General features: G+C 43.8%; 1 protein-coding gene across 10 annotated transcripts in view; it reads left to right on the forward strand.

Moving 5' to 3' along the window:
* The first annotated feature begins 4,365 nt into the window (after positions 1–4,365).
* The window catches only part of kcnma1a (potassium large conductance calcium-activated channel, subfamily M, alpha member 1a), a 119,625-nt gene continuing 96,846 nt past the window's right edge, over positions 4,366–27,144 (forward strand). For all 10 annotated transcript variants that reach the window (XM_084021499.1, XM_084021508.1, XM_084021501.1 and 7 more), the window contains exon 1: positions 4,366–4,735. In XM_084021499.1, coding sequence (XP_083877625.1) covers positions 4,445–4,735 — 291 coding nt within the window. In that variant the 5' untranslated portion in view covers positions 4,366–4,444. The remainder of the gene's footprint in view (positions 4,736–27,144) is intronic.

Below are 27,144 nucleotides of genomic sequence, written 5' to 3' on the forward strand. Positions count from 1 at the left end.
TCTTTGTATGACTGCTTAGTCTTCATCTTTGATGGCTTATGCTGCTTATCTTTTTGTCCTTTATCCTCTTTTCAAATATGCACATTGACATCTAATTGGCAGAGCAGCATGAAACGTCCCTTTAATATCTTTATTTCTTCTGAATCTCGTTTCGGTCCAGCGCCTGCCTCCAACGTTTTTTTTGGATGTACACGATCCGCCCTGTATTGTTTGAGGTATCCTCACAAGCCATTGTTACCATTGAACCTCTCCTGCACAATATTAAAATGTAATTTGTTTTTGCTGTCCTATATACATGGATGTGCATATAAAGACGATGAAAGCAGAGCTGAGAGGGAATGTTCTGTGTATGTCTCGCTGAAATGTGACAGTGCCCTTCAGGGATGGCAGCCTATACGGATGAAAGTGAATACATTTTGCTGAAAGCAGCAGCAGATGAAAAAGTGGCGGATGAAATAGCCATCAATTTCTGAGTTGAGATAAGGTAGTGTGACAATACCGGATATCAGAGAGCGATAAAGATGTGGCCTTGCTTCAGCAGTAAAGATGCGGCTGCATTCAAGGGTTTGTATACACTCTTAAAGACACTGTGGCTCTATTTGTTCTCCAGCAGCACTGCAATCAAATGTCATGCTTTGCAGTTTTCATAGTCAATAGATGTCTTCACACTAGAATATTGAGTCCAAAGTGTTTTAACCTCTTTTGATATGAACATTTTACAGCATGTTACATCGTCTTTTTTTACCTTAATTGGGGGTCTAAACAACACCAATTAAGCTGACAATTATTTTGTTTGCAATCACTGTTCATTCATTCTTCATTGTCAAAGTGGTACTTAATTCTATTATCATATGATCTTTCTGATGTATGTCGTCCACCAGCAGCATCATCTAAATATCCCAATTATTTAATAACTTATTATTAATTGAAAAGGAATTACATACAAATACAAATAACTTTTCAGACTAACTTATCAAATATGGCTTTCCTTAAAATGATAAATATGTCAGATATAGGGTGAATCATTGTTTTTGATTGGCTATTCCTGCTCAGCAAATGCATGTAATTAATAATTTGATTACTTGAGTTACATTAAGCCTTTAAGACTCTTAAATTGACAAGCTTAAATGTGATTCTTAAAATGTGTGACCAGGCTTAGGAACATGATAAACGTATATTTCTGCAGCATTCTATGGGAGATGTTTTCCATGCGGTTGGACAGCCTGTCACAGCACCAGATCTTGCTGGTTGATTGGGCGCTTTTAGCTGGAGGTTGTTTCCTCTGAGCGCCGCATCCTGGTTCACATGGTCCTCCAGCTAATGTCGCATTGCCCAGTGGATGACTACTCTCCAGCTGCCAGCCGGGTTCACTGGGGCAAGAGAGTACCCAGTGTCTCCGAAACATCCACTGATGCCTCAAACTGCCTGCGACTCAGGCCTTTGCTGTTCATCAGCGAATAAAAAGCCACCGTGATGTTACTTAATGCTCTCCATGGGATGTCGCTTTGACTTTTGGTCACTTATTACTTCACACTGATGCACTTTAGGTGCAGGTCTGCTAAGTTGTCCTCACATTCTTAATGTCCTCCAAGTACCCTCTTGCCTGTTTTAGAAATGGGGTATAGGGTCTCCAGCCCTCCTGCTGAGGTGTCTGTTTCAAGACAGCTGCTGACAGCTCAACTGAACTTGAGAAGTCTCACGTCTGACAGCGAAGGATCTTTGTCGTCCACACCGGTGAGCCGTGGCCTTTTCCCCCCGTCTCAGTGCACGATGGGATGCATTGGTCCGGTTCGGCCTTCTGCCGGTTCTCCGGCGCGTTACCTCATCAGCATCTCCAAATGTCCTGCGGGATTACCACCTGACTGACTCTCGCGTTAATCTCCTCATCTGTCAGCGGCGACACCCTCCGGTTAAAGTTCTGCTGGCCCACAGGAACCTCTCGGCCAACAGCTGGCTTTTCATGGGGGATGATCAATCCCAGTCCCTTCTTCTGCGGCCAGCAATAAATGCCAGTGAGATTTATTATGACACGTAACGTATGGCGCATGTGCTGCTGATGCTCTCACTTTCTGTGACCTCTCGGGGGGCATATTGTTGCTTTGGAATTTGGATCGCAATTGACTTGTACACAGTTTGTCGTTTTTCCTTTCCTGTAGATTAGTCAGACAATAAGCTGCATGAATGACTTGCCAATATATTTGGAAATTCCATGTGCATGAATTAACGTGACTGATCTCAAGAGAAGGCAACCTGCGATTTACTCCTCACTTGTGTCCTGAAAACAACCTGAACTATTTAATAAAGATGAGAATTAATAAAACATTCATCATTATGAGGCATTGGCTTTCAAATTTCCTGACTATCATTGTTGGTTCTAGCAAGAATGCCCTTTCACTAAACTGTTGCTGTGTGAAAAAAAATAATTAAAATGGCCTTGGATTCTCCAGTGAGGCTTCTGTAGAGCAGCATCATTTGTCTTTACTGTGACAGTTCACCATTTTACCAGCAGGAGGACAACTTCAGAGGTGTTCTTCAGGGCCCATCCTGGTACTTATCTGGCTGCCTGATGCTGTCCAGTGGGACCACAAGACAGCAATCGAGCTTGTGAGAATGCGACTAACGTTTAAAACTTGTTCGATCCACGTTTATTCTTGTTGTGTAGCTCTGTTGACCGGCACTGCCACATTCATAAAGAAGTGCTACAACTGTGGATTCTGTTACAGCAGCTGTTTCTGTAGAAGCACGAATATTTCCCAGACAATAAATTACCATCACAGAGCATAAATCATATCTTTGCTGTGCCTCACTAAGTCATGTTTACTTTTCAAACGATCTGAGAGGTGTCGTAATTCCACACACGTGGGACATTTATTAGATTATATTTACTTACATTAACTTATAAGTACAGGTAATTGCAGATTGTTTGGGGGTTTATCGCAAACAAACTCATGAGAATCCTTAATGACACAGGTGGCTGTGTGAACCTGCCTGATCCTGGTGCACAGGGGTCAGTGGTTATTCGGGGCCCCCAAGCCAGCTGTTTCCCCATATCTTTTGGTCTGGCTGGCTGCTTGAGGGGCATAAACCACGGTCGTCATGCCTCACCGTCATCACCAATTCACACCTGTTTTGACCTAACATGTGAGCTAAATGTGTAACACATATTACAGAAATGACCAGCTAAGGACACTCATAACACTCTCCGTGTGTGTGTGTGTGTGTGTGTGTGTGTGTGTGTGTGTGTGTGTGTGTGTGTGTTTATCAAGTACATTTCTCAAAATGAAATCATGGACAAACAGACTCAGTAATTGATAAAAGTGGTGCTTAATGATCTGTCAGTACAATATCAACGACTGACGTAGTTAAGGAAAAGTAACATCGCTTTTACATCCTTGTCTTTGTTGACTCATCATTTCCTGTCATGTTTATACGCTCACCTGTAATCCACAAATTTTTTTCATCATTGATATAGATGAAGCTTGCTCCTCTTCTTCTTTTTTTTTTTTTTGCGACGTGCGTCACTCATTGGCGCGCATCGAAGACGCAAAGGCGCACTCGTAGCCTCTTTCATATATTATACAGCCGAGCGGGGCCGAGCAGTCAGCATTCGGGCATCGACGTCGCCGCGGCGCTACAGCCCCTCTGTCTCCGCTTTATTATTAGCGCCCTCGCTCCGCCCTTCCTACCTGTAAATCTCCCCGCTCGCCTCCGGAGCGGATCTGACAGGCGCTTTCTCTCCGCTGGCCGCTCCGTGCCAGGGCTGCAGGGGGATCGAATGGAGACGGTGACATCCACCCGAGCGCTCGTCCTTTTTACGCAGAACTGACAACGGGAGGAAAAAACCGTCCGCGAGATTATGTAGTCTCTCAGCGCCGCGGGGACACTTCACCAATTGTAGAATCAAACGATTTCTTTGTTTTTCTTTTTTTGTTTTGTGACGAGCCATTCCCAGTCGATTGACGCGTAAAGAAAGTGATATCGAGCCGATCGAATTCTCCGCCTCCTGATCGACAGTATTCCTTGAATGGGAGACGGCTAGAGAAGGCTGTTTCCCCTTCACTGTTACTCGGCGGGTGACGCGAACGACGCCGTCTTCGACCATGGCTTTTGGCGTGACAGAGCCCGATCACCCCTCCGGCTGAGAAGCGGTGGAGATTCGTCGCTACTGCGGATTTAAATGCCTCTCTCAAAGGGCCACCGACCCGCTGTTATTTCAGTCAGGCTCGCGCGTGCGGCGTCACGCACGCTGTCGCGAATAAACGATTCATAGGCTGCTAAAAAAACACACAGAAAGAGACTCCATCGGGTGGGTGAACACAATCTACAGCGACGAGGGTTGTTTTTTTTTTATTTATTTTAAATTAGAATTTTATTTTATTTTCCCAAGCAATATGGCTGGTGAGTGGGGCTGGGGACGCTGGCACAGGCTCTCCAAGGCTCCTAAATGCTAGCCGAGGCAGGTGGCACCGTTCCCCATGGAAGCGACAGCTCTATGAGGACAAGCAATATCAATAACAAGATCAATCCGGACTCTTCGATCTTAATATCCAAGATGGAAGACGTTGTCATCCCGTTCTCGTCCGAGGTGCCCTGCGACAATAATGGCCAGCGCATGTGGTGGGCATTCCTCGCCTCCTCCATGGTGACGTTTTTCGGGGGTCTCTTCATCATCCTGCTGTGGAGGACGCTCAAATACATGTGGACCGTCTGCTGCCACTGCAACGTCAAACACAAGGTACGGCTGCCAGGTTGTAGATGCAAAACCCCCCTTTTTAAAAAACACCTCATACAAAAAGCCACCCATGCCCACACTGTGTGTTTTTCTATGTGACACTTTGTCATGGCCTTCTCTGTGCATGTGACATCTTTGATGACTCTCATAATCTGCACCCACCAAGCACAATAAGTATCTGCAGTGCCTCTTTTTTTTAATGGATGCATCCCTTGAATGGGATTGTTGTTATGTGTTGGCTGTTTTTTTTTTTTTAAACTCCTACTCTTGAATGAAGGGGGTGGTTGTGCGTGACAGATATGGGTGGGAGGAGAGGAGAGGAGAGCATTTCCTTCAATTTATTGTGCTTCAGCACGTCAAAGTAGTCTACCCTCATACCACGGCAGCGCTCCACTTCTAGGGTGAAAGTGGACGTTTCAGGGCTTCATGTAACCGAACATGCCGTGTTGCACATTCCACCAGTGAGACCTAACGAAGTCCATTGGGAGTCCCATCACGCCGTCCCGACGGCATCAAAGTTGTCCGTTTCATAGCATGCAACAACTCTGCAACATTGAATTCCCTGGAAACATAATTTCTCATCACAGCCTTCTGTTATTCCATTCTAAAATGTTTACTCTCTAATGTGTTTTTTTTTTTTTGCTGCACATTCAATGTGTTTGTGGAGTGATGGGGGGAAAAAGGGGTGGTCTGCGTTATCGATGAATCCTGGTTGAGTCACAAGTGTATTAAAGCTCCCTTCATACATAATTTGCACCCTTGCGTATCGTGGTTCCCTGGCTGAACGGGCAGTGAAAAGGGAAATGCTGCTTAGTGCGTGCATATGGCCTGTTTTTCTTGTTTTTCTTTCTAGCTTGGAATGATAGAAAAAGTCATATTTTTATTACAAATGTCAGGTCATGGCAGGGGTTGAAAAGAGCATTCCGTTAGAATGACGGACGGGAGAAAGACGCTTCCTCGTCCATTTTTATATGTTTGGGTTGTGTTGAAATCGATGAGCCGTTTCCCTCCTGCTGCTCTGCTGCCATGTCCTCTTGGTGGCCCTTTTCTGCCCAGGTGTGTTTGGTGTTATGACAGGTGGGAGACGGGCGTAGAGTCATCCTCCTGAGCTGACAGTAACAACAGAAATGAGCCTTTATTGCTCTGCAATGCTAAATGCCGTAAAATACAGGGAGTCCATTTATTTAACAAAATGAGTTGGTGAAGGTTTTATTTTACAGCTGTGAAACACGGTAACTGGCATTGAACATGGATTTGATCATTCCAAATGTGATTTTGCATAATGAATAACAGAAAGATATTAAAAACTCCCAGCTCTGCACTCACTTATAAATGGAAGTCGGATCTAGGAGGTGAAATTCCACTGATCATCTTGAGTTAAGGCTTTCTTCATTCTTTTGAATTGTCCAGCTGGGCTATGAGCTGGATGTTGCCAAACACAAGTAGACATCTACATGATAGCAGATAGGAACATCTGGCCTGTTGTTTCAGCTCTTTAGATGCAGACATCTCACAAACCCAGTACGCTATTTAACTATTACCTGGTTGTCTGCCTCACGTCATTCTGTCACGCTCATGGATCACCGTCATCCGCCCTGCTCGGAAAGTGATGGAAGTACACCATGCAAATATAATGAGGTGTCCATCTTGTGACCTCTGGTGGGTATCTGGTTGCATCTATAGAGAAATAAACGGAGAAACGGGTACAAATGAGAGCGGCGTTCCTGTCTGTGCTGCCTCTCTGTGTTGCTGTGTGTCGGGAAGGCAGAGCCGTCCTGTTGGGTGACTTTGGTAGGCTTGACACTTGGCTGCAGAGGGAAAAGGCTTGTTAGGAGTATTAAGAAGGGGGAAACTGGATCCGTGTTCAGCTGACTAGTGCAGCCGGTTAAGTTGGCATGTGTCAGAAACTGGATGCATCGCTGGCTCGGAGGGGTGTTTGGCTTTCTCTGGCGGTACTAGGAATGGGGAATCAGAGAGAAGGAAATAGAGGTGGAAACTCTGTGAGGGAGAGAGACACAGGAGGAAGTGGAAACATGGGGGTCCGAGGGGGGAGGGAAGGGTTCGGGGTGTTGCATTGCATGGTTCCTCCTGTGCTCTGTCATTGACACACAGCTGTGTCCTAATTCTTTTAAACGGCCCTCTTTCTCCGTCAGGATTTTAAGTGAGGCTCATAGACATCACACTGGTAGAAGAAGGTAGAAATAGTGTGCACAGTCTTTGGAATCTGGGCGGTTCAAAGACGGTGGCGTGATGGTGAGCCGTGCTGTAAAAGTATACTGTAATCACCTTTTTTTTATATCCATCTTGCTAAAACAAGACGAGCCAATTGTGTTGCAGGCAACACACGAATGTTTTATAGTGCTGTTGCCGTCTCCTGGGAGGACTAAAAAAAGCAGCATAAAATAATAAAAAAAAAAAAAACATTGATTTTTCGAAACACTGTGCTAGTAATGGGCAGCGTTTATGGCACCATTTATCTGCTGGGTGTTTCAGTTGCCATTTTTAAACCACATATCAGCCACAATTTGTAATTGGATTTTCCCTGCAGTACGTCCCTCTGCAAACACCAGCTCTGGATGAGCTTCATTATTTTTGCTCTATTTTCACAGTGCAGTTTCGAGACCGCGCATCCAAGACGATGCTTAATGCATGTGCATGACGAAAATGACAGCACGAGCACTCTGTGATGTGGAAATGGAGGAAAGCGCTGCCATGTTGCAAGGCTTGTTAGCATTTATTGCTCTATGCTCTCTTCCCTATGGCCTTGCTGAATGATTGGTTTTGTGTCTTCGGTGTGCTGCTTCACTGCTGTACGGTTATCTAATGGTCTGGTTAGCTACTCTGCGTCATGCCACCTCCAGGAGTTCTTATATGATGCCTCTGTTATTTGGGATGCGTGGGGAGGAGGAGTATAGAGGCGTTGCGTTTGTGGCACCGGTCTCTCTTCAAACAGGAATAACACATTGGCCTTTTGAAAATGTGGCTTTAATAAAAGAAATACCTGACATGGCCGGCGCTAGGGCTAGGGAATTAATTGAATTATTTAAACTATACTGACGTCATAAAAACAGCTTTCAATCAATGAAATCTAGTCAGAAGTTCAACCAACCAATCTGTGAAGACAACACATTGGAATTCAACAGGATGAAGATGAGAAAGGAAACACATTTACTGACTATGAGAAAATGACTAATCTGCAAATCTGATAATTTACCTTTTAACAAATGTTAGGATTTTGTTATGTTGTTTTTTATATAAATGTGTAACGACGAGGACTTTTTCTGGTTTGTGACAGAAAATGTAACATTTTACACAATAGTTTTTCGTTTGAGCTGAAATAAAGATGATAGAAGTGTGACCTTAAGGTTTTGGATTATTGCTCAGACAAAAAGTGGTTTGAAGATATACAGCTTGCCTTTAGGAATCTATGATTTTGAAATTAGTTTTCCATAATTTTAGAATTAAATTATTCATAAAAAATAATTAAATATTGAAAATAATCTTAATTAGACAGCAGGTTAATGTCAGCGGATGTCCTTAACAACAACTTATATTATGCACTATTAGCCAATGTGCAGAAGTCATGTGACTGACCTGGATTTCTCTGTGGTTCTAATGTAGGGTGACCACTAGTTTGTGTTACTCCATAAGAGAGTCTACAGGTGTTTGAGGTGTAAAGGACTCGGTCTGCAGCTCGGTGAGAGGAGGAGCCGTCGTGGTCTTCTGGCGGAGGGATAACTGTCATGAAGCAGTGAGATGGTTTGCTCTTAAAATGGTGGTTATGGCTCAGAACAGCTGCAATCTGCCTCTGAACTGACAATACAGAGGCACTCTACCGGCCAAGTATTTCAATCCAAGCAGCACACGACGCATTGTATCACTGTGTCATGCTGAGATATAAATGAGGACTACAAAAATACACCTCCCACCTCGGCTCACCTCGGTGCGACAGCTTCGCCCCCCGAAGGAGCAACACGGAGTGTTTTTATGTGCAGTCGAGACAACAGACACCAGGATTGCACAATAGTTTCTGTCCAACAAGAGGGTTGATGGAGCTCCAGTACCTCCTTTGCAGGTGAAAAAACAGCCTTAGATTTCCATTCAACAAATATTAATTTATTTATATTTATATTCCTCCCCCTTTTTTATCCAAAAGACAAACATTTGTATTGCCCTCATGTTTTTGTCATGTCTGCTGCTGCACCAGTGTCTCCCTGGCCATCATGGGATCATTAAAGTTTCATCTTACCTAATGAGAGTTTCATGTGCTGGGCCTTGGTTCTCCTCGCTGAAGGCCAGGCTCAGCTCCTGTGATGCGACTAATAAGGAGGTGGGGTGAGGACAGATCTGCTCCCCACTAAGTTACAACACTAAGTGTGAAGGTGGGGAAGTTTTCTTTCACTCTGTTTTTCAAACCACAAGGACGAATCCATCTTCCCACTGGCCATCTAATGAGATATGGCACGCTTGGTGAATGTTAAATCATCACAAAGTATTTCCATAATTGGAGATCACTATTGATTTTTTGCGCACGCTGGCTTAGCTTTCACTGCGGAGCGATCAATCAAACCTGAGTTTGAAACCCCCCTCAGTGTTTGCATGCGTCTGAGTCCGTGTCCAGCTTCGTGTCGTGCCCATGTGACAGAGAAAAGCCCAACTGTGGCAGAGTGTGCGAGGTATGCTGGGACTCTCCACACTGTGCTTACCTTTAAGTGGAGTGGATTGCGGAGGTGCCTGCAGAAAGGAACTGTTGTGAGCCTGTGTATTTCTTCTCGCTTGGCAACGGACCAGCTGCATTTCGCCGGAGCAGCACAGAGCACACACACCGACATCAGCTGTCGCCCTCGCTACCCTCAGCCCGACTTGGCCCAGCTCAGCCCACGCTAGCTTATTGCATTCTGGAGCTAATTGAAGAAATGACATGTGGAAATACTTTTGCTCTGTTAACAGTGTAAAGTGTTATCCTTTTACCATGATAATGTATTCTAGAGTGGTTCTTTGTATGACATTCACAATGCAAATAATACAAATAATAAAGTCAAATTTAGTGAAATATTAGTTGTAAGCTGCTTAAAGCTAGTCCTAAGGTGATGTATTCAATTTCTGGACAAAAAAACAACATTTTACATTTGAACACGTTATGTTATGTTATAATTTACCATCGCCCTATCCTCATTTTTCTTGAACCATTGCAACCTCTGTGCGTTAGCTGTTGGCTCCGGTATGTCTGATGCCATGGGCCCAAAAAGACTTTCCCCAATAGACTTGCATTGGGAGAGAGAGAGAGAGAGAGAGAGAAATCAGCAGATAATAGTTTTTTTAATATATATAAATAAGTATATCACAGTCACAGTTGGAATAGGTGTGGAATAGGGGGCTAAAGCAAGCTAGATTTCCATACACTTGCTTAGTTTTCCACGTGGCGTAGTATAGGAGCACTACTATGTGCTCGTGGCCAGTGGTTGGGTTGCATGTGTCTTGTCATGTGTTGTTGACACTTGCTGGGAGTGAGCATGTCTCACAGCTGTCCCAGGGCAAAGTATGACCAGTTTTCCACCACAGCACGCAAGCCTGTCCCCGGCCCCCCTTTACCAGGAGCACGGCTGCAGCTAAAGATATTTTCACTAGCATTGTTTTATTGATTCATTATGATCTATCATAAACTGTTTTATATTCTCATTACATTACAAACATACTTATTTCCCAGAGTATGAGGTGAAATGTGTTTTTTTTTGTTTTGTTTGAACAACGGTCTAAAATCTCTAGATATTCAGGCTACAATGATCACACCTGCAAACTGGTCACCTTTTGGCTACAGTCACCTTTTTTATGTCAACCAGGGTAGTAGAAGTGAATGAAGAGGGTTTTAGTTTTGCATGTTGTCACCTTTTTCACTTCTCCAGAGTTTGTAGGTCTGAATGATACAAAACCGAGGGAAAGCAACAACACACAGTTGATTTTAATGTAGTATTTCACACAACTTGCTCTGTCCGGCATCACTGGTTCAAGTCCGTTGCTCATACTCCTCCTAATATGGAATGTGTGACTCACGAGTTATTCTTTAGTTTACATCCTCCCTTTTCGAGGCCCTAATCCCTAATTCTCTGTGCCTGATTTGATGGCCATCTAGGGACAACTGTAGTATGCCATGCTGATGTATGGTAATCCACAGACAAGGAGAGGCTATATATCAGGCCACACTATGTATATCATGAGGCAGACACAGAGGTCAACCACCCCCCCACCCCCCACCCCCCACCCCCCCAGTACCCAAACCGTGCTCCCTAGCTGTCATGCTGTTATGTCTTCTTTGGCTAGTCACCGGACTATTAAAAGGACTTCCACGCCCCATGAACTATTCAGAGGTTAAAGGTTAGAGGGGAAGGGTATACCTGGCTCCACATGGGGGCCGAGTGCTAGACTGGCATTCCCGATCATTTGAAATGCGCGATGCGCGAGTCACCTGATCCTTGCCTAATCAAACTGGCAGTGGAAAACCATTTGTTATATGGATCCGCCAGTTGGGACCTGCTAGGATAAGCTGGCAAGGAAGGCCTGCAGGAGGGAGATAGCTAGCTAGTGCCTGGGTAGCCAGCGGGATCATGGCTTACGGTTTCTGGTCTACCGGCTTTCTTCCTCAGCTGTTGTTGCCCTTAAACTGCTTAACATCAGAGGTGTGTGTGTGCGTGCCTGTCTCCCTAAAGCCAGGCCATAGAAATCATAGTGTTATTGCAGCCGTTGTAATGATTAGAGAGAAGAGTTAAGAAGATGTTAATTTGAAGAGGTGTTGATAATCACACATGGATATCTGCAAATGCTTGTGTTTTTGTATGTGAGAGTGACTGAGAAGTAGGTGCCTGCATGCACATGCAACGTTTATCCTGTCCTGCTGCAAATCTCTATGCATTTAACTCCTTGTTCTATAAGTCATGTTTTTATTTTAGATTTGTCATAAGTGTTAAAATACTAGAAATGTTCCATTGCAATGGAATCACAGCAACCAGACGGCCCGTGGGACTAGTCCTCTCTGGTGTGGATTATCGGGCAGAGCCAGCCGTCGCCCACTCTCTTCCTCATCTGTGCCCCGCTCTCCTAGAAATTAGGGAAGCCAGTGGAGCATTGATATGTAGACATCAAAACATGGTAAGCGGTATAATTGTTGCTTTGAGCTGTATGCACACACAGAGAGAGGGAGGGAGAGAGAGTAAGAGTGAGTGTGTGTGTGATTAGAGGACTCGACAGTGACCTTCAAATATCTCAGCAGGCGGCGTTTCTGCTTTCTATTTAGAGATTCTTTCTTTCTTTCTTTTTCTTTCTTTCTTTCTTTTTTCTCTTTTTCTCTTTTTCTCTCTCTCTCTCTCTCTCTCTCTCTCTCTCTCTCTCTCTCTCTCTCTCTCTCTCTCTCTCTCTCTCTCTCTCTCTCTCTCTGTGTCTCTCTCTATGTGTCTCTCTCCTCTGTCTCTCTCTGTGACGCCGGCCCTTCGGGTGAACATCCAAGTTCTCTGAGACGATGGGAAAGTGTTGGGATTACAAGGCGGCACCACCATCACCACAGCCACTGCCCTTCCGCAACCTGTCTCAATTAACCTCCAAGGGGGCTAAGCTAATATGCTAATTGTCATTGTCCTCACCGGCCAACGGCAGGCTCAAGTTTCCCCCGCCGCGTGCCAGCAATGTGCCTTTATAGCCGCCATGCTACACCGCTAGGATTGCACCCCATTTGGCAGCGTCCCAGTCGCTGTCTATCAGTTAAGTGAGCACCAGACGCTAATAAAATGTTTTTTATGGGGGGAAACACAAGTGTGAGTGACGGCGAAGGGCAGCCTACAAGCTGAACCCCGCTCAGCCAAAGTGAGCCGGGGCCTGCTGCACAATGATTTCTACCTCTTGACTCCTTCTGACGTTTGCCAGAGTAACTGTGCAGGATGAACAGCCCGGCTGTCAATTACAGCCTTGTTTGATGCTCGCAAAAAGTGAAATCCCAGAAGGTGCTGTCTCACTCGGGCTGCCCGGCGTTGCTCTGTAAGCTGTGAAATGTATCTCGACGCGAACCAAGCAGCGAGGCAAGAGCAATTCCAGAGTGACATGAGCTTTGTAAGATGATGCGCTGAGCCCCGACCGACAGCATGTGTAGACACCATGTACAGATGATGCACAGAGTGCATGGCTTCATCGCTGAATGCCTCATTAAAGATGGATGACAATGTAGAGCTGCCACACTGCTTCTCTGACAGTCTATGACGTTAAGAATAAGCTCCGCTATAATTGGTCAATAGTTGGAACGTGCCTTACTGTCCTCCGGGGGACCATTTGTAGACATTTCTTATCCGTATGATGATTCAAAATAATGTAAAATGTCATGAATTTACAACATTAATGACAAAGAACGGCTGCACACAAGGTTTTTTGAATAATTGATTAGTTAATTGAATCGACAAATCTGTAAAACCGACATCATTCTCCACAAAGAATCACTCAGAAGTCATTCATCATGAAAAAGCTCTTGTCCAACAAAATGTTATCAATGAATAGATAGACATACATGTAATTAATTGTTATTTATTAAAAATAATGGTTTACCAGACTGGCATATTGTCACGGTACCCGATCTAGCTAGGTACCCGAGTCATTATTGGGTCGTTTCCTGATATCGGTATCTCCGTTAGCAACCACGTAAATCTCTCACACACACACACACACACACACACACACACACACACACACACACACACACACACACACACACACACACACACACACACACACACACACACACTGTCTCTCATGGATATACTGTATTAAATTATGCATCTTAAACATATACAGATTACTGAAAATGTATGAATTTGAAATGCATCTTGTATCTGGTTGTAATTACTGTCAGTATCTAATTTCTCAAAAATCATGTATTTGTAATTGTTACCCCATCAGTGCCAGATGTTACGTCTCATCCTTTGCATACCAATGCTTGGAAGTGTACGTTTGCATTCCTCCCTTTCCTATTCACAGCTTTAATTACAGTGCCGGTTTTCCCACATTACAATGGAAATAGTGTGTCCATCAATTCAGTGGAGGTCAAGTTACAGAAAATGTGGCAATTATGTGAAACATCCGAAATAGATTGCAGCATTGTTGATACTCAGTTTAGGAATGTGTCAAATGTCAACACAATTGATTCTGAATAGCAGGCCGATGTATGCATGTATGATAAGAAAGCCATTTGTATTGTTTGTTATTTTAAAAGAAGTCCCTTTCCCATTGCCAATCATGATTCACGCCCTCTGTGCTTCTGGGTATGTGCGCTTCAATTATGTCGACCGAGGGGAGCGGCAGGGATTAGTTCTAATATTCAGACGCCTGTCGACGGTGCTCATCTGAGATGTGGGGAATCCATTGGCCACGGTGGCGCGCAGCAGTTGTGCTTCATCTCCATGTATTTGGCAGGATGTTTTAAACATAACGGTCATAGGCTGCAGCTATTCTGCACAAGTGAAGCTTTTCAGCACCATGGAGAGCTCAGGAAGGGAGCAATGCTTCCCATACACAAGTATGCGGGCCTTTGTCGGTGCTGTTGAATTCTTAAAAGGAGTCGCAGTTTGGCGAGATGGCTCTGCAGATTCCTCTATTCAAATCGAATGAGGGGAAATGGAGAAAAAAAAGAATCAGATTACATGCATCATTAAAGCTACATCGTTTTTGGACATTAGTCATTGTGTAGAAACAGACTTTTATGAAACATTTTAGTTGAGTACTCGACACAATTTCATTTTTACAGAGCAGCTCTAACTAATGCTTAGGAAATGAACAATGAGTTGGAGACATCTCAAAGGCTCAAAGAGTTTAATTGGTTGCATTGAAACCAAGCAGGAATATGACCAGTTTGCAGTGGTGGTGCAGGGCGGGGTGATCAGCCAGTGTTGCACAGACCAGATCAGTAAGGGTTGCAGCATCTGGTGGAAAACCGGTCGACAGTCAATGTACGGTTTTTCTTCTTGTCTTGCAGACAAATGTTAGTCGTCACAAGCATGCTGACGGATTCCTACCAGAAGTGGGGCTATTTAATATTTTTCATTACTTTTTAAATGGCTATAAACAATTGGCAGCATTAGGAAACAACCATTGACAAAATCACTACTGAAGCAAGGCTCTAAAGCTGGCTTCTTAAACAGTTTATAATTGTAAAAAACATGGCATTAAATCTATAACGGCCAATGTGTCTTCTTTTCCTCTGGGACGAGTCTGAGAGATTTAGAATAAAAAGATGTTTGCCAGCAGCAGTGGGTTGGAACATCTGCAGGAACAGGCAGTAATGAGTAAGCAGGCGATTGAAAGAACTATCCCACGCAGGCATTTAATTGAGACTTTAGAGGGGCATTAAGACTCAGGAACACACTCTTGAGTGCAGTCATTTGTTATGTCTTGGCCAAAGTGTGAAGAACACTTACTGTAGTGGTCGATAAAGCCTTCTCTCAAATCATTGCTGTTTGGAAATCGTGCTTATAACAGATGTTGTATTGGATGTGTTTGTAACGTAAGAATGCAGTCGTCTCTAAGTTCTAGTCCTTAAGATGTCCGTGTGTCGCTGATCCCTTTGCATGCCAGGTTAATAATAAGGACCTAAGAACTTATTCCTCTAATTAGCTTGGTGATCAGACCCACATTGAGAGGGTGCTTTGCGGTGGCCAGTGTTGATGCACCGAGGTGGGGCATTGCTCTGATTGGTTTTGCCTCCCCCGTGCTCTGAATGAAAATGTTCAGAAAGCCACAGTTCCCCCCCCTTCGTCTCTCTCCATCAGTCTATCCCCTTTATTTCAACCTGTTGATTTTATGTCCTTTCTTCTTGTTCATCTAAATTGGTTTCCAATGTGTTGGTAGTTTCCCCCCTCTGTATTTTGTCTCTCTCCTCCTTTTATTGCTCGCCAAATGGCTCTCTTCATCATCCTCTCTCCCAAAGCATCTTCATCCATCATTGTCTTCAGGTCTCCCTGGTGTTCTCCTCAAGGAGACACGGTCTGAGAAGTTGGTAGCCAGAAGGCTGGTCTCTGCTGGGAAGCCCTCGCTGTTCATTTGGCTCTCTTCCCCTCGGGAACATAATGTGATATCACAGATGACATGTGACGACATAAAACACTCGAAAAAAACAGTCCTTTGAAATTAGAAAGCGTGCCGAGAAAGGCTGAAGCATAGGGATGGACAGCAGGAAGGGTATAAATGGATGCCTAGTCTGTTTTCGACAATTTATGAGAACATGAATTGCCCTTCATGTCACGGGTGATTTACCCTTCCCCCTTTAGGGTATTCCACGCTGCTTAAAGGATCAGAAATGGAAAACTGTGACTTGTTACCTGAGAAGGAGCCTTTCACCTGTCTCGAAAGGGGTCGGGGGTCAAAGTTCACAAAGGGTCGCAGGAGAAATTAGCCGTCTGCATGTTCTCACATGACAGTCCGGCGAACAGAACAAAGGCAAGGCTGCCTTTTGAGGTGAAACCCTACCTTTGCCGCCGCTGTTTCCTCTTCCTGTGGGACGAGCGCCGGCCTGCTAACATGGCTGCTCTGTAATTACTCCGACACGCAGCCTCTGACCATCACTGCCAGGCTCCCTGTCGATCAAAGCAAGCCGTTCTTGGCTAGGCGGCGCATGTGGGTGTGAGAAATACAGGGTTTATGCGATTTTAAAAATGCATGCTTGGCGATAAGAACAAAGACACACAAGTCAGGAAATACATCTCCTTGTTATAAATAGATAAAGAGGATCTTTCTTATCCTTGTTCAGCCTCCCGGAGTCTAGTCATTACGTCCGTTTCCACACTCTGCTCCAATAACACGGAGAAAGACAGCCTCTTTGTTACACCAGCAGCCACTTTCAACGCGGCCATTTTTGCACACAAAGCGTGCAATTAACGAAACATTATGGATCCTTTCTCATTATGGACCCTTTTTTTTTCGCGTGACATTTAGAGTTTTTTCATTTTTCTTTAGAGCAATATGAGGAGGAGACTCGGAACAGCAGTGGGAAGCCAGTGGGCAGAATGGCAGGGGCCGTGATATATAGAGATTGCAAGGCCTAATGTGATTTACTGCCGTCTCGGGGGCCAGCCTTGGCCCTGCTGTTTTTATTCACACATACATCTCTCTCTCTCTCTCTCTCTCTCTCTCTCTGACACACACACACACACACACACACACACACACACACACACACACACACGCATTAGGAGTCTGACATTTAGGCTGTGCATGGCACACAGGTGGAAATGAGTAAGCTAGGGCTCCAAGCAGTAGTCATAAGGACAGTTTTAAAGGAAAGGTTTGACATTTTGGAAAATAAATTCTGTACAATAAATACGTTGCCAGTGGAAGCGGGGGTTACAGCTAGCTTGGCTCTGTGCAAAAGTAACAAAAATCACCTGCAAGCTCCTTTTTAAAGCTCAGCAATAAACGGGTATCTTGATTGTTTAATCTGTACTCGGCACAAACTAAACGGTAAAAAGGGGGGGGTTATGTGCGCGACTATTTCTTGACAAGACGTGTTGCCTGGCAACCAGCGAGGACTCCAGGGGGTTCCTGGCTCTAATATTAAAATTTAACTTACTTGAAAAATGTAAACTTAATATTACTTATCATAATAAACTCGTATTACATGACATGAGCGCATGTGTGCCTCTCCATACATACACTTAGATATAGTATCGGTCTGAATCCTGATGTAGCTCTAGCTCACACTATTCACATTACTTCTACATGCACATCTTAAGCCCTTAAACACAATTAGCCTTCTGGGATTTGGAGGAGAAAACAAGGCAATTAAATGTTTCCCAACCAAAGGGTTTGGTGCTCAGAAGTCGTCCCCGTCTATATCAACAGTGTTCGGAGGCAAATTGCATTTTTTTGTTTTGCCATTCCAATTACTGCCGGGGGTAGATGCTTTCTGTCCTCTCTGTTCTGGGAAAACAAAAAACAAAACAAAACAAAACAAAAAAAACAGCTGGGAGCTCCCTCTGGTTTTTAAAGGTGACTCTATTCTTGTCCCCACCAGATATCGTTAAACCAGAACACGGATCAAAATTACACTCTTCATCTCTTTTTTTCTTGTTTTTTAAATTATAAACATAATTAGGGATGTATGTACATCATTGCGTTTACACAGACATTCCCCGTGAGTTGGCCGGTGAAGATTAATACGAGTGTTTTTTAGCTCCACCAACATCATACTGTCAATGTGATGCCACTTCTACTCTGTGCACGTATTTAACGGTTGCGTGGTGTTGCTGCGAATCTTCCTCTGGGACGCATATCATGCAGCCGAGGTGCTACAGGTGGAATCCCTCATGAATAATGGAGGCACCACCAGTGTGTTGTTCATTTTAGTGTGTGTGTGTGTGTGTGGACACGGATACTGTAGCTGCATTATTGATGGGACCACGGCTGAGCTGGGAGGAGGCATTCTTTACCCTGATATTCATAAATCAATAACACAGAATCCCTAGAGCTGTTTTTCACAATATACAGTGCGTTATACATTTACAGTGCTCTTGAACGGGGGGCATTAGGACGAGCATTGGCTGAAGGAAATCATCCATCCTGTAATTCCTGACATTAGTTGTACCTGCGTTTCCTCGTGACCGTCTTCCTCGTCTTCAGGCTAGAAAGACGAGGAGGAGAGGACCCTTCGTCCCAACACTTGACACCCTGCAGGAAACGATCTGCAAACCAAGGCATTCTGGGAACGACCCTGCGATCAGCGGCATCTCCGGGAACTACCCAGCAAAACTTGGCCCTAATCCTGCTTTAATAGTAAACAACAGCTGTAGGGCACCAGTGTGCTCTGATATAGAAGGAAGAGAAATGACCTCACCGTTTCTGTAGACCCATTCAACTACAATGGTTACCAACCGTATCTACTGTAACTACATTATATGATACATTATACAGTCTCTGTACAGCATCACATTCTAGCATGCCCATTACTGGCTATGTTGCACTGTGAACGCTATGTGTAATAGGAAAAGCCCCCTTAAAACCGCGTCTCTCTGGCTACGCAGAGTCTTGGACCCTGCACATAATGTCAGATGTTACACACAGATGCACAGCTACACATGCTAGATGGAGACAGAGGCCCCCGGGGGTTTGTTTTATTTCCTTTTGTGTGAGGTTTTTTCAGGCATACTGTATGTCATTGTTGAGGGGGGGGGGTTAGAATTAGAGCGTTGTCCCTTGGGTCCATTATAGAGATCCCTTGGATATTTTCCATCAGCAAGTTGGTCTCCATTTTTTTTTCTTTCATTCTCGGAGTGTTAAGCTACGCCATGCTGAGTGATTGGCACTCAAGTGTGCTATTCCAAAACTAAAAGTCACCAATAATGGGTTTGATTGAAAACAACTGACCGAATGTGGGCCGCGTTGTCTGAAAAGCTCAGCACTAAAACACCAAGACCCTTGGAATGAATGACGCAGCATCTGAAGCATGCGGTGGGTCTAGAGATAGAGAACATTCTTAAGTTACCCCGGCACAGCTCTGTGGTTGTCATTGAGATTTCCTTGAGACTTGGCTGCTGTTGGTGACATTAGACCAACGCAGGAGAATATATGTCTTGTAAAGCCCGGGCTGTGGGGATTGAGTGTGTACCAAGGTTGCACTTGGACTATTTTTCACCCTCCGCCGAGCTAAAAATAACGTGACGGTATTTGGGTATTTTGCCACCTGCATTATTAGAACGTCCTTCCTTTGTACACCGCAGCAACTTTTAATATGAAAATGAAAGATTAGGTAGGTGTCACCTTGATGTATCCAATGATGTGAAAATATGGGAGTTTTTATTTGTGTAAAGGGGGTAGACTTGTGAATGTGTATCTGCATTTGAACACCGACTGTGGTTCCAAGTAGAGGAACGGCAGAAAAACGGTTCATATAGAGGGTCGTAATCGTGGCAAAAAGGATCGGGTGTTACGTACACAGGGTCATGCAGAGGTTTATGTCTTAAAATGTCACATTGTCAAGCGGCCTTAAAGTGTCCACTCCATATCCATATGTGCTTATTTCTAGGAGATTGGATTATTGGATGGGAGGTGAAGGAGAGGCTGACCATACTAAACGCACTTTAATTTGATGAAAGAAGATGAAAGCTATTCTCCGACTACTGCAGCTGTCATGTCAGCTCCTCAACCCATTTTAAATGTTGAAATTGGAGCAAATTCTTTGCATTCTTTTGCTGTACTGTGATGGAATACCGTACTTTCTTCCCACAGCTACTCGACGGGAAGCAACAGAACTTATGTAAAATACATGAACAGAGTCCCTTTATCTCCCCATCTTCCACTGTGGTGCTGAAAAGAAGATCCTGAAAGTGTAAATGAACTCAAAATAGCATCAGCATAAGCATGTTTGCTCTATATTAACACATTTTTCTATTGTAATTAAGACATTCACCTGTGTTTACATCCTCCACTTTCAAACTTTTGAATGATAATTTCCCTGATTAGTCCTGTATCGACTCTTCCACAACCGTCTCCTCTCAGCCTTTTTCTCCCTGTTGCTCGGCTTCTGTCCCTCTCTCACCCCCCTCCTCCAAACCTCCCCTCCCACACACGCTGTCTCACACACCTACTGTCTGCCCGCCAGGTCTCTGTTGCTAGGCAACGAGCAATGAGCGATGGACTACTCTTATGAAGACGACGTTTGTCCATCATGATCTCATCCTTGCTACTGCCGTAAAATGCTGGCACACACACACACACACACACACACACACACACACACACACACACACACACACACACACACACACACACACACACACACACAGGCACACACACACCGGGTTACGCTTAATAGAGTTGTAGCAGATTACTATGGAGAGCGATTAGTGCCGTTGGTGCATTTTCATTTACATGTGTATTTTTGGTGCTTCTACTGAAGGCATTAATACAACAACTCGAATTTCAAAAATGTCATTGATCCAATTTGTTTAGCCTTACTTTTAGAATGGATGCAGTGGCTGGCAGCTTCCTATTATTGAACCAAACATAAAATCATATTACAATTACAGCCAGTGTGTGATGTGATGAAATTGTGCTTTACAAATACACTGTTTTTTTATTTTTTGTTGTAGAGTAGAAAATGTTATACTTGGAGCTAGAATACTTCCAGAAGTTTGCAATCTCCGTTTACTGATCCGTGGCGCTATCCTCTCTCCTCTCTCTTCCCTCTCGTGTCTTCCTGCCCCTCCTGCTTAAGCCCCGCCCCTCATCATAAGCCCCGCCCCGGGCTCTTCCTCACCTGTATTTTTCCAGTTTACCTGTACATTTACTAACAATTTACTAATTTATGATTTGTCTTAAAGGAAAAGTTCGGAATTTTGGACATAGGACCTCATTTCCAACTTACCCGAGGTGATATAGGTCGGTGGAGACCGTTTTCAGCACAATTGGTCCAGTCCTTATAGTTGCCCAAGTCACTGTTGCTAAACTGGTGTTGAGCTAGCGCACGTCAACAGTAACATCCAGCCTGTCTCTAAAAACAGCTTTAACTGCTCCGCAGAACACCCGAGACAAATGTATTATGACGTCGGACTATCGATGTACATGTCAGTGTTGGTAGAATAATTAAAAAAATTAAACCAACCTTGCATGGCATTGGAATAGCTTATACTTTGTTCCCTGTTGTTGCTAAGGCTACGTCAGCGGTGGATTGATATTATCTCCGGGCTAGTGAGGCTACAGAGGAAGACGGTTTCGGTTTCGCACCATTTTTATAACGCTGCTACGAGTACTAGCTGTCACGACTGTAGGGCGCTTAGGTTTCGTTTTTACGCACTACTACTAACACGCAAAGTAAAATTCCGCTGCTGCTGAGAAACTAGTCCCTCAAAATGTTTTATCATTGAAAATGCAAGGTTGGTTTAATTTTTTTAATTATTCTACCAACACTGACATGTACATCGATAGTCCGACGTTATAATACTTTTGTCTCGGGTGTTCTGCGGAGCAGTTAAAGCTGTTTTTAGTGACAGGCTGGATGTTACCGTTGACGTGCGCTAGCTCAACACCAGTTTAGCAACAGTGACTTGGGCAACTATAAGGACTGGACCAATTGTGCTGAAAACGGTCTCCACCGACCTATATCACCTCGGGTAAGTTGGAAATGAGGTCCTATGTCCAAAATTCCGAACTTTTCCTTTAATCTCTGAGTTAACCATCTTTACTCTTTTATTAAACCAAATTAATTTTAGTTTAGCTATCTTACGGATTTTTTACTGCACTTATTTAGGAACTCATTTATTTGAATCCCTGCTTTATTATTATTATTATTATTATTATTATTATTATTATTATTATTATTATTATTATTATTATTATTATTATTATTATTTATTGCATTTCATTTCTACTAGACATTTTTTTTAGTTTGATTTAAAAAAAAATCTTTGCACAATAATGACAGCAAAGTGGTGCTATTTTAAAAATGTTTTTATTCTTGAGCAACTGATTCGACTACTTGGTAATTTATTTTAATTGTGTTAATAAAGAAAATCTTCTTTTTAGTTTGTTTAGAGAAAAACTGAAAATAATGAGGTTTAAATCAAATATTGTCTATTAGTTTGAAAAAAATTGAGATTTTATTTTTAGGCCAAATCGCCGAACCCTACCCGGAGCGTATCCGGGTCATTTTGCACAGAAGCAGTCGTAATATGTCCCCAGCATTTCTGTAACCTGAAACTACCGGTGAACATGCTTGAGCTATGCTGCGCCCATCCCCTTCCCTGACTCCTTCTCATGTTACCAAGCTGCAAATTTCCCTGTTGCCTCATCCCTTTTGATTGGCCCCTAGGGCCCTTACGCCTTTTATTTTGACAAACGAGCCTGGTGCTAAGCGCTAAAAAGCACTTACAGCCGTATTGATTAACAGCGGTTATTAGTCAGTGAAGACCAAAGGAAGACGTTCGTACAGTAAACCTCTGCTGGCCATCCGGAGTCCTGTTAAATAAGGGCACCGAGGATTAGTGAAGTGGATTTCCTCACCGCTGCCCGCGTTTGAAGAGAAGCTCACAAGCTTCAGGTCACTTCACTGCAACAGGCATAATGCATCTAGATGGGTGGATTACTCTCTCTCCCTCTCTAAGCAGCCCAGATGAAGCGGAAATGTAAAGTCTGTATTATGATGTAACGAACATTGTGCAATCCGCATAAAACCACTTGCGTAGACGTTCACTTGACAGAAGAGAGGAAACGCTGTGTGTGTGTGTATGTGACTACTTTTGTAAATTGTCAGCTCTTTTTAGGGTATTAAGCCACGCAACGACCGCCCTTCCTTGTCAGCACGCAAACCGGCGCCGTGGAGTCCATCATCATCGTAGTTTTCATCCACAAGGACGTGTGGTGATTTTAAAATGAAGGGCTTTGAAGAGTTCTAGCTGCTTCATGATTAACTCTCTCACACACACACACACACATGCACTGTTCCCTTGTTGCCTGTGTTGTTGCTTCAGTATAATTTAGTAAGTAAATCCCCCCCCCCCCCTCCCCCACATGCAAACCCGTCCCGTGTGTCACCGTGGCGACTCGTCCTTGGGTCCGCTCAGCGTCGCAGCGATCAAGTGCACGCGGTGTGGACAGTAGAGGGGAGCTGATTCAGGCTTCACTTCATCCCAAGTGAAAGCTGCTGCCAGCTCTCGCTCTCTAACGCACCCTGACAACAGTTTTTTTTTTTCTTACATTTTTGTGCTGAATTTTCACTGTTGTTTATTTGAGCTCAAACAGTGCAGCCTGTACCAAGCCCGCCAGGGTCAAGTTGCTGACTCCGAGGAGGTGGTTTTGTCCATCCACGTGTCGCCATCACAGGGGGAATGCCTCCCTCGACCTCGGGTGAAAGGCAATCGTTGCAATGCTTTTCGCTCGACTCCTCGAATCCCAAACCTGTTTCCAACACAATAACAACTCCTAGACTAGAAGGAAGAAGTGGATAGCGGCGGTAAAACCACAGCTTGACGTCCGTCTTACTTGATCCGGAAGATCCTCCGCTGGGCTCTGTGCGCCTTGTCTGTGGATGTTTCAATCTACAGTAAAACAAATAAATAAAAATCCTTCGATGGGGTAAAATTGAGCACAGAGGATGCCTCCATCCTCCCCAGCAGCCCACTTTACACTTGACATCACATAGGGGGGCTTAATGCTGTGCGATCCGGTCTAGTGTTCCTCCGAGGGCAGTGACCTTTCCTGTAAACACACAGATTGGTTTGCTGCGCTGCCATCTTGCATAATTACACAGATCCTCTGTAGGCTTCGGGAACATGTACACACACTTGCTATGTTTCATCTAGACTCCAGTCCCCCTTAATGGATCTTGTTAGCTGGGGTCAAAGTCCTCTCCGTCTCGGGTCACAGTGAAGAAACACAACGTAGCCCTGAGGAACACATCGGGGGCCCTTTTGTTGAGGGCTGATAGGAGAACACAAGCCGCAGCAATCGCCCGTGTGTCCTCTTCCACCGTTTTCCTCTCTCTAACTCGGGGTGAAAACATGCAAATTCCGTATGAAGAAAGATGATATATTTCCCCCAGTGGGAGGCGTGAGATCCAAATTTAAACTGATTAAATGAGCCTGGAGTTAGAAAATCATTTGCACTTCCATTTGTTCGCCTCTGAGCTGTTCTCAAATCAAGGGCAAGTCTCTGAATCACCAGGCCTCAGATGACTGCCTTTTTTCATTTATTTCCCAAATAACATCGTTGACCCTTAGATTGTGTCGTGCTGTTTGAGGACCTGATCAACACATTCTCAGAAATAGGAAGATTTTTCCCCCCCATATTTCTTTTGCTATTGTTCCACATCAAACGTGTGACTTTATGTTTTTTTTAATAAATTAAACATATTCCTGCCAACGAGATTTTTGAAAGTATTATTGTACCAGGAGAAGATAAAGGTGATGAGATCTGCCTCTCAAGCAGATATCTCCTTGGTCTCTCCAGGCTTCTCTTAAGCCAGCAGAGTGGCGTGGAGTGGGGAAGAGAGGAGAGAGTGTTAAGAAACAAGAAAGGAAGAGAAGAGAAAGTAAAGGAGGAGAGGTGAAAGTGGAAGCAGAAGAAAAATGTGATTATATCGGTTCAAACTGTAGCTCGGGGTTGATTTATGGTCAGCTTAACGGTGACTGTAATGACAGATTGGATGATGGGTAAGGAGGAGAAGACCAATCAAATAGAGGTTAACCAATGTGAAACTGGCAGTAGAAGATGAAAAATGATAGTTGCCACAGTAATCCACGCTTGTTTTAAATTGATTTAGTATCTTTTTGTGAATCAAAGCTTATCCCAAACAGTATTTGACCAAAGGACATGCGGCTACATCTGCTAGCTTGGCATTTTGAAAGACTGTGCTCATACTTAGTCATTCATATCTTATGGGTCGCTCTGCTCACAAACTGTGTCCCAACATTGCAGCATCTCCCACTCATCTGTTGTTTGGTGGTTACACATTTTCTGGACGGACTGATTCATTAAATAATAAAGTTGCTTTTCTGGTCAAATTCGAACGCACAAACAAATAAAGAGCCGTTCATATGTAACTTTTCTGCAGAGCTCCAAAGAGATGTTCAAATGCGTTAAACTTTAAAAGGCTATCACATATACTGCTGCATTTAGTCATAATCCTTTTCATATTTCGGTGCACTTTGGTGTTAAAGAATGTATCATGTAGCCAGTCATGTCTGGATGTTGCTCTTTATAGAGTGTCATCAATCAGTGCCGGTTAGACAGCAGAGAGCCAATTAGGCCAGTAGGTGCCGTCTCGTTTGTTTTCCACTCCGGGAGAACACCCAAACAACTGGCCTGTTCTGCAGAAAGTAATCGGATCCACATTTCATGCGTCTGTTGTACGCCCAGCCGCTTATTGACAGAGAGCATCTCCTCTGTCAGTGTTTAGGAGGAGAGCTCATTAAGGTGTTCTGAGGGCAGTAGGGGGGATCAGGGCTGAGACAGGTGACTGCTCGATAAGACCGCTGCTGCTTCTAGAAGTTCACTGAGGGGCGGGGAGAAGAGAGGCTCTCACTTTCCTATCATTAAAATGGAAAGTTCACAAAACATTATTTATAGAACTCCAAATGACTTAATTATATGAATAATATGATTGAATATGGAAATAACTGTAGTTTTTCTATATTAAACTTATAAATTATGTTAGCATTTTTTTTTGTTTTATTCCAAGGGCTTTTGAAATTGCAATAGTGCTATCAAAGACTAGTCAAGGTCAAGAATCCACAGCCAGTGGCCACCAGGAAAAAGTTGGACTGTTTGTCTGCAAAAGAAACACTTTTATAAGAGTCTTACTGAATATCTCATACTGCTGCCTACGTCAATACACCTGCAGTATTAAAAGAAATGACCCTCGGTTTTGTGCAGCTGAGAGCGTCCTGCTGTTGATGGATCTCTGTTAGTGGAGATATGAGTTCCTAAGCCACAGGGTCCACTGTTAGGTCCAGGCGAGCTGCGAGCTCAGAGACACATGATTATCTCCTGATTCATGGGTGAGGTACGCGAGGCTGACACATACGGAGCACCAGCTGCAATCAATCATTGTCTTTAACACACACATATGGCCGATATAAGTCGATATCTGTTTTTTCTCTAAACGCTTCTAATTATATAAAAAGTACTGCTGGAATAATTTGGAAATAGTGTCATTACATAGTTTGCCCAGCAGAGTAGACTATTTATACCAGCCTGGTATAAGGTTACTCAACACAGAGGACCAGGCAAGCAAAATATAGCTGGAGTCAAGAAATATAACATAAGACGTCACAAGATTGGCCTCGGGTGATTGTGCCACTGATGGCTATACACGCTGATGTCATTCTAGTAGGATAAAGTGATGTCCCACACCCTCTGGAAAACATGTCGTCGGTTTTAGTTTTGGTCCGAACACATCTTGTTCATCTACTCTCCTGGTTGTAGAATGATGTCATTAGTCAGAGTCAGAGGCCTTCTTCATGTTGATGTTTGTTAACTGTGATTTCTGGCTTCTAGATTCTTTACAATCACATTGAATGACAATGTTCATTAAATGGACCAATATGAAGCGTTTCCTTTCACAACTCATTTGCATAGAAAGCAAGAATGTGAGCCTGTGTGTATCACCATAGTAACAGGCCATCTCTAGATAGGTGCAAAAAAAAAAGAGAGAAAGATATAAATTACACCTGTCAAGAATGAAATTATTGCATAAGCACATGTGGGGAGCGTGATGGTCGTATGTAATGAAGGGTGCTTTTTTTTCTCTCTCTACTCAGTCGGTTGTTAAATTTGCACTCTCCCATCTACATTAGAGTAATTACACTGTCTCTTATTTGTTTTCATGGTCCTTGTGTCTTAGGCCGTAAATCCTTTTAATGTCTTGTTTCCGTAGTGATTACAGGGGCAATTATCTT

The sequence above is a fragment of the Eutrigla gurnardus genome (genome assembly GCF_963514095.1).
Source record: "Eutrigla gurnardus genome assembly, chromosome: 11".
NCBI classification, from domain to species: domain Eukaryota; kingdom Metazoa; phylum Chordata; class Actinopteri; order Perciformes; family Triglidae; genus Eutrigla; species Eutrigla gurnardus.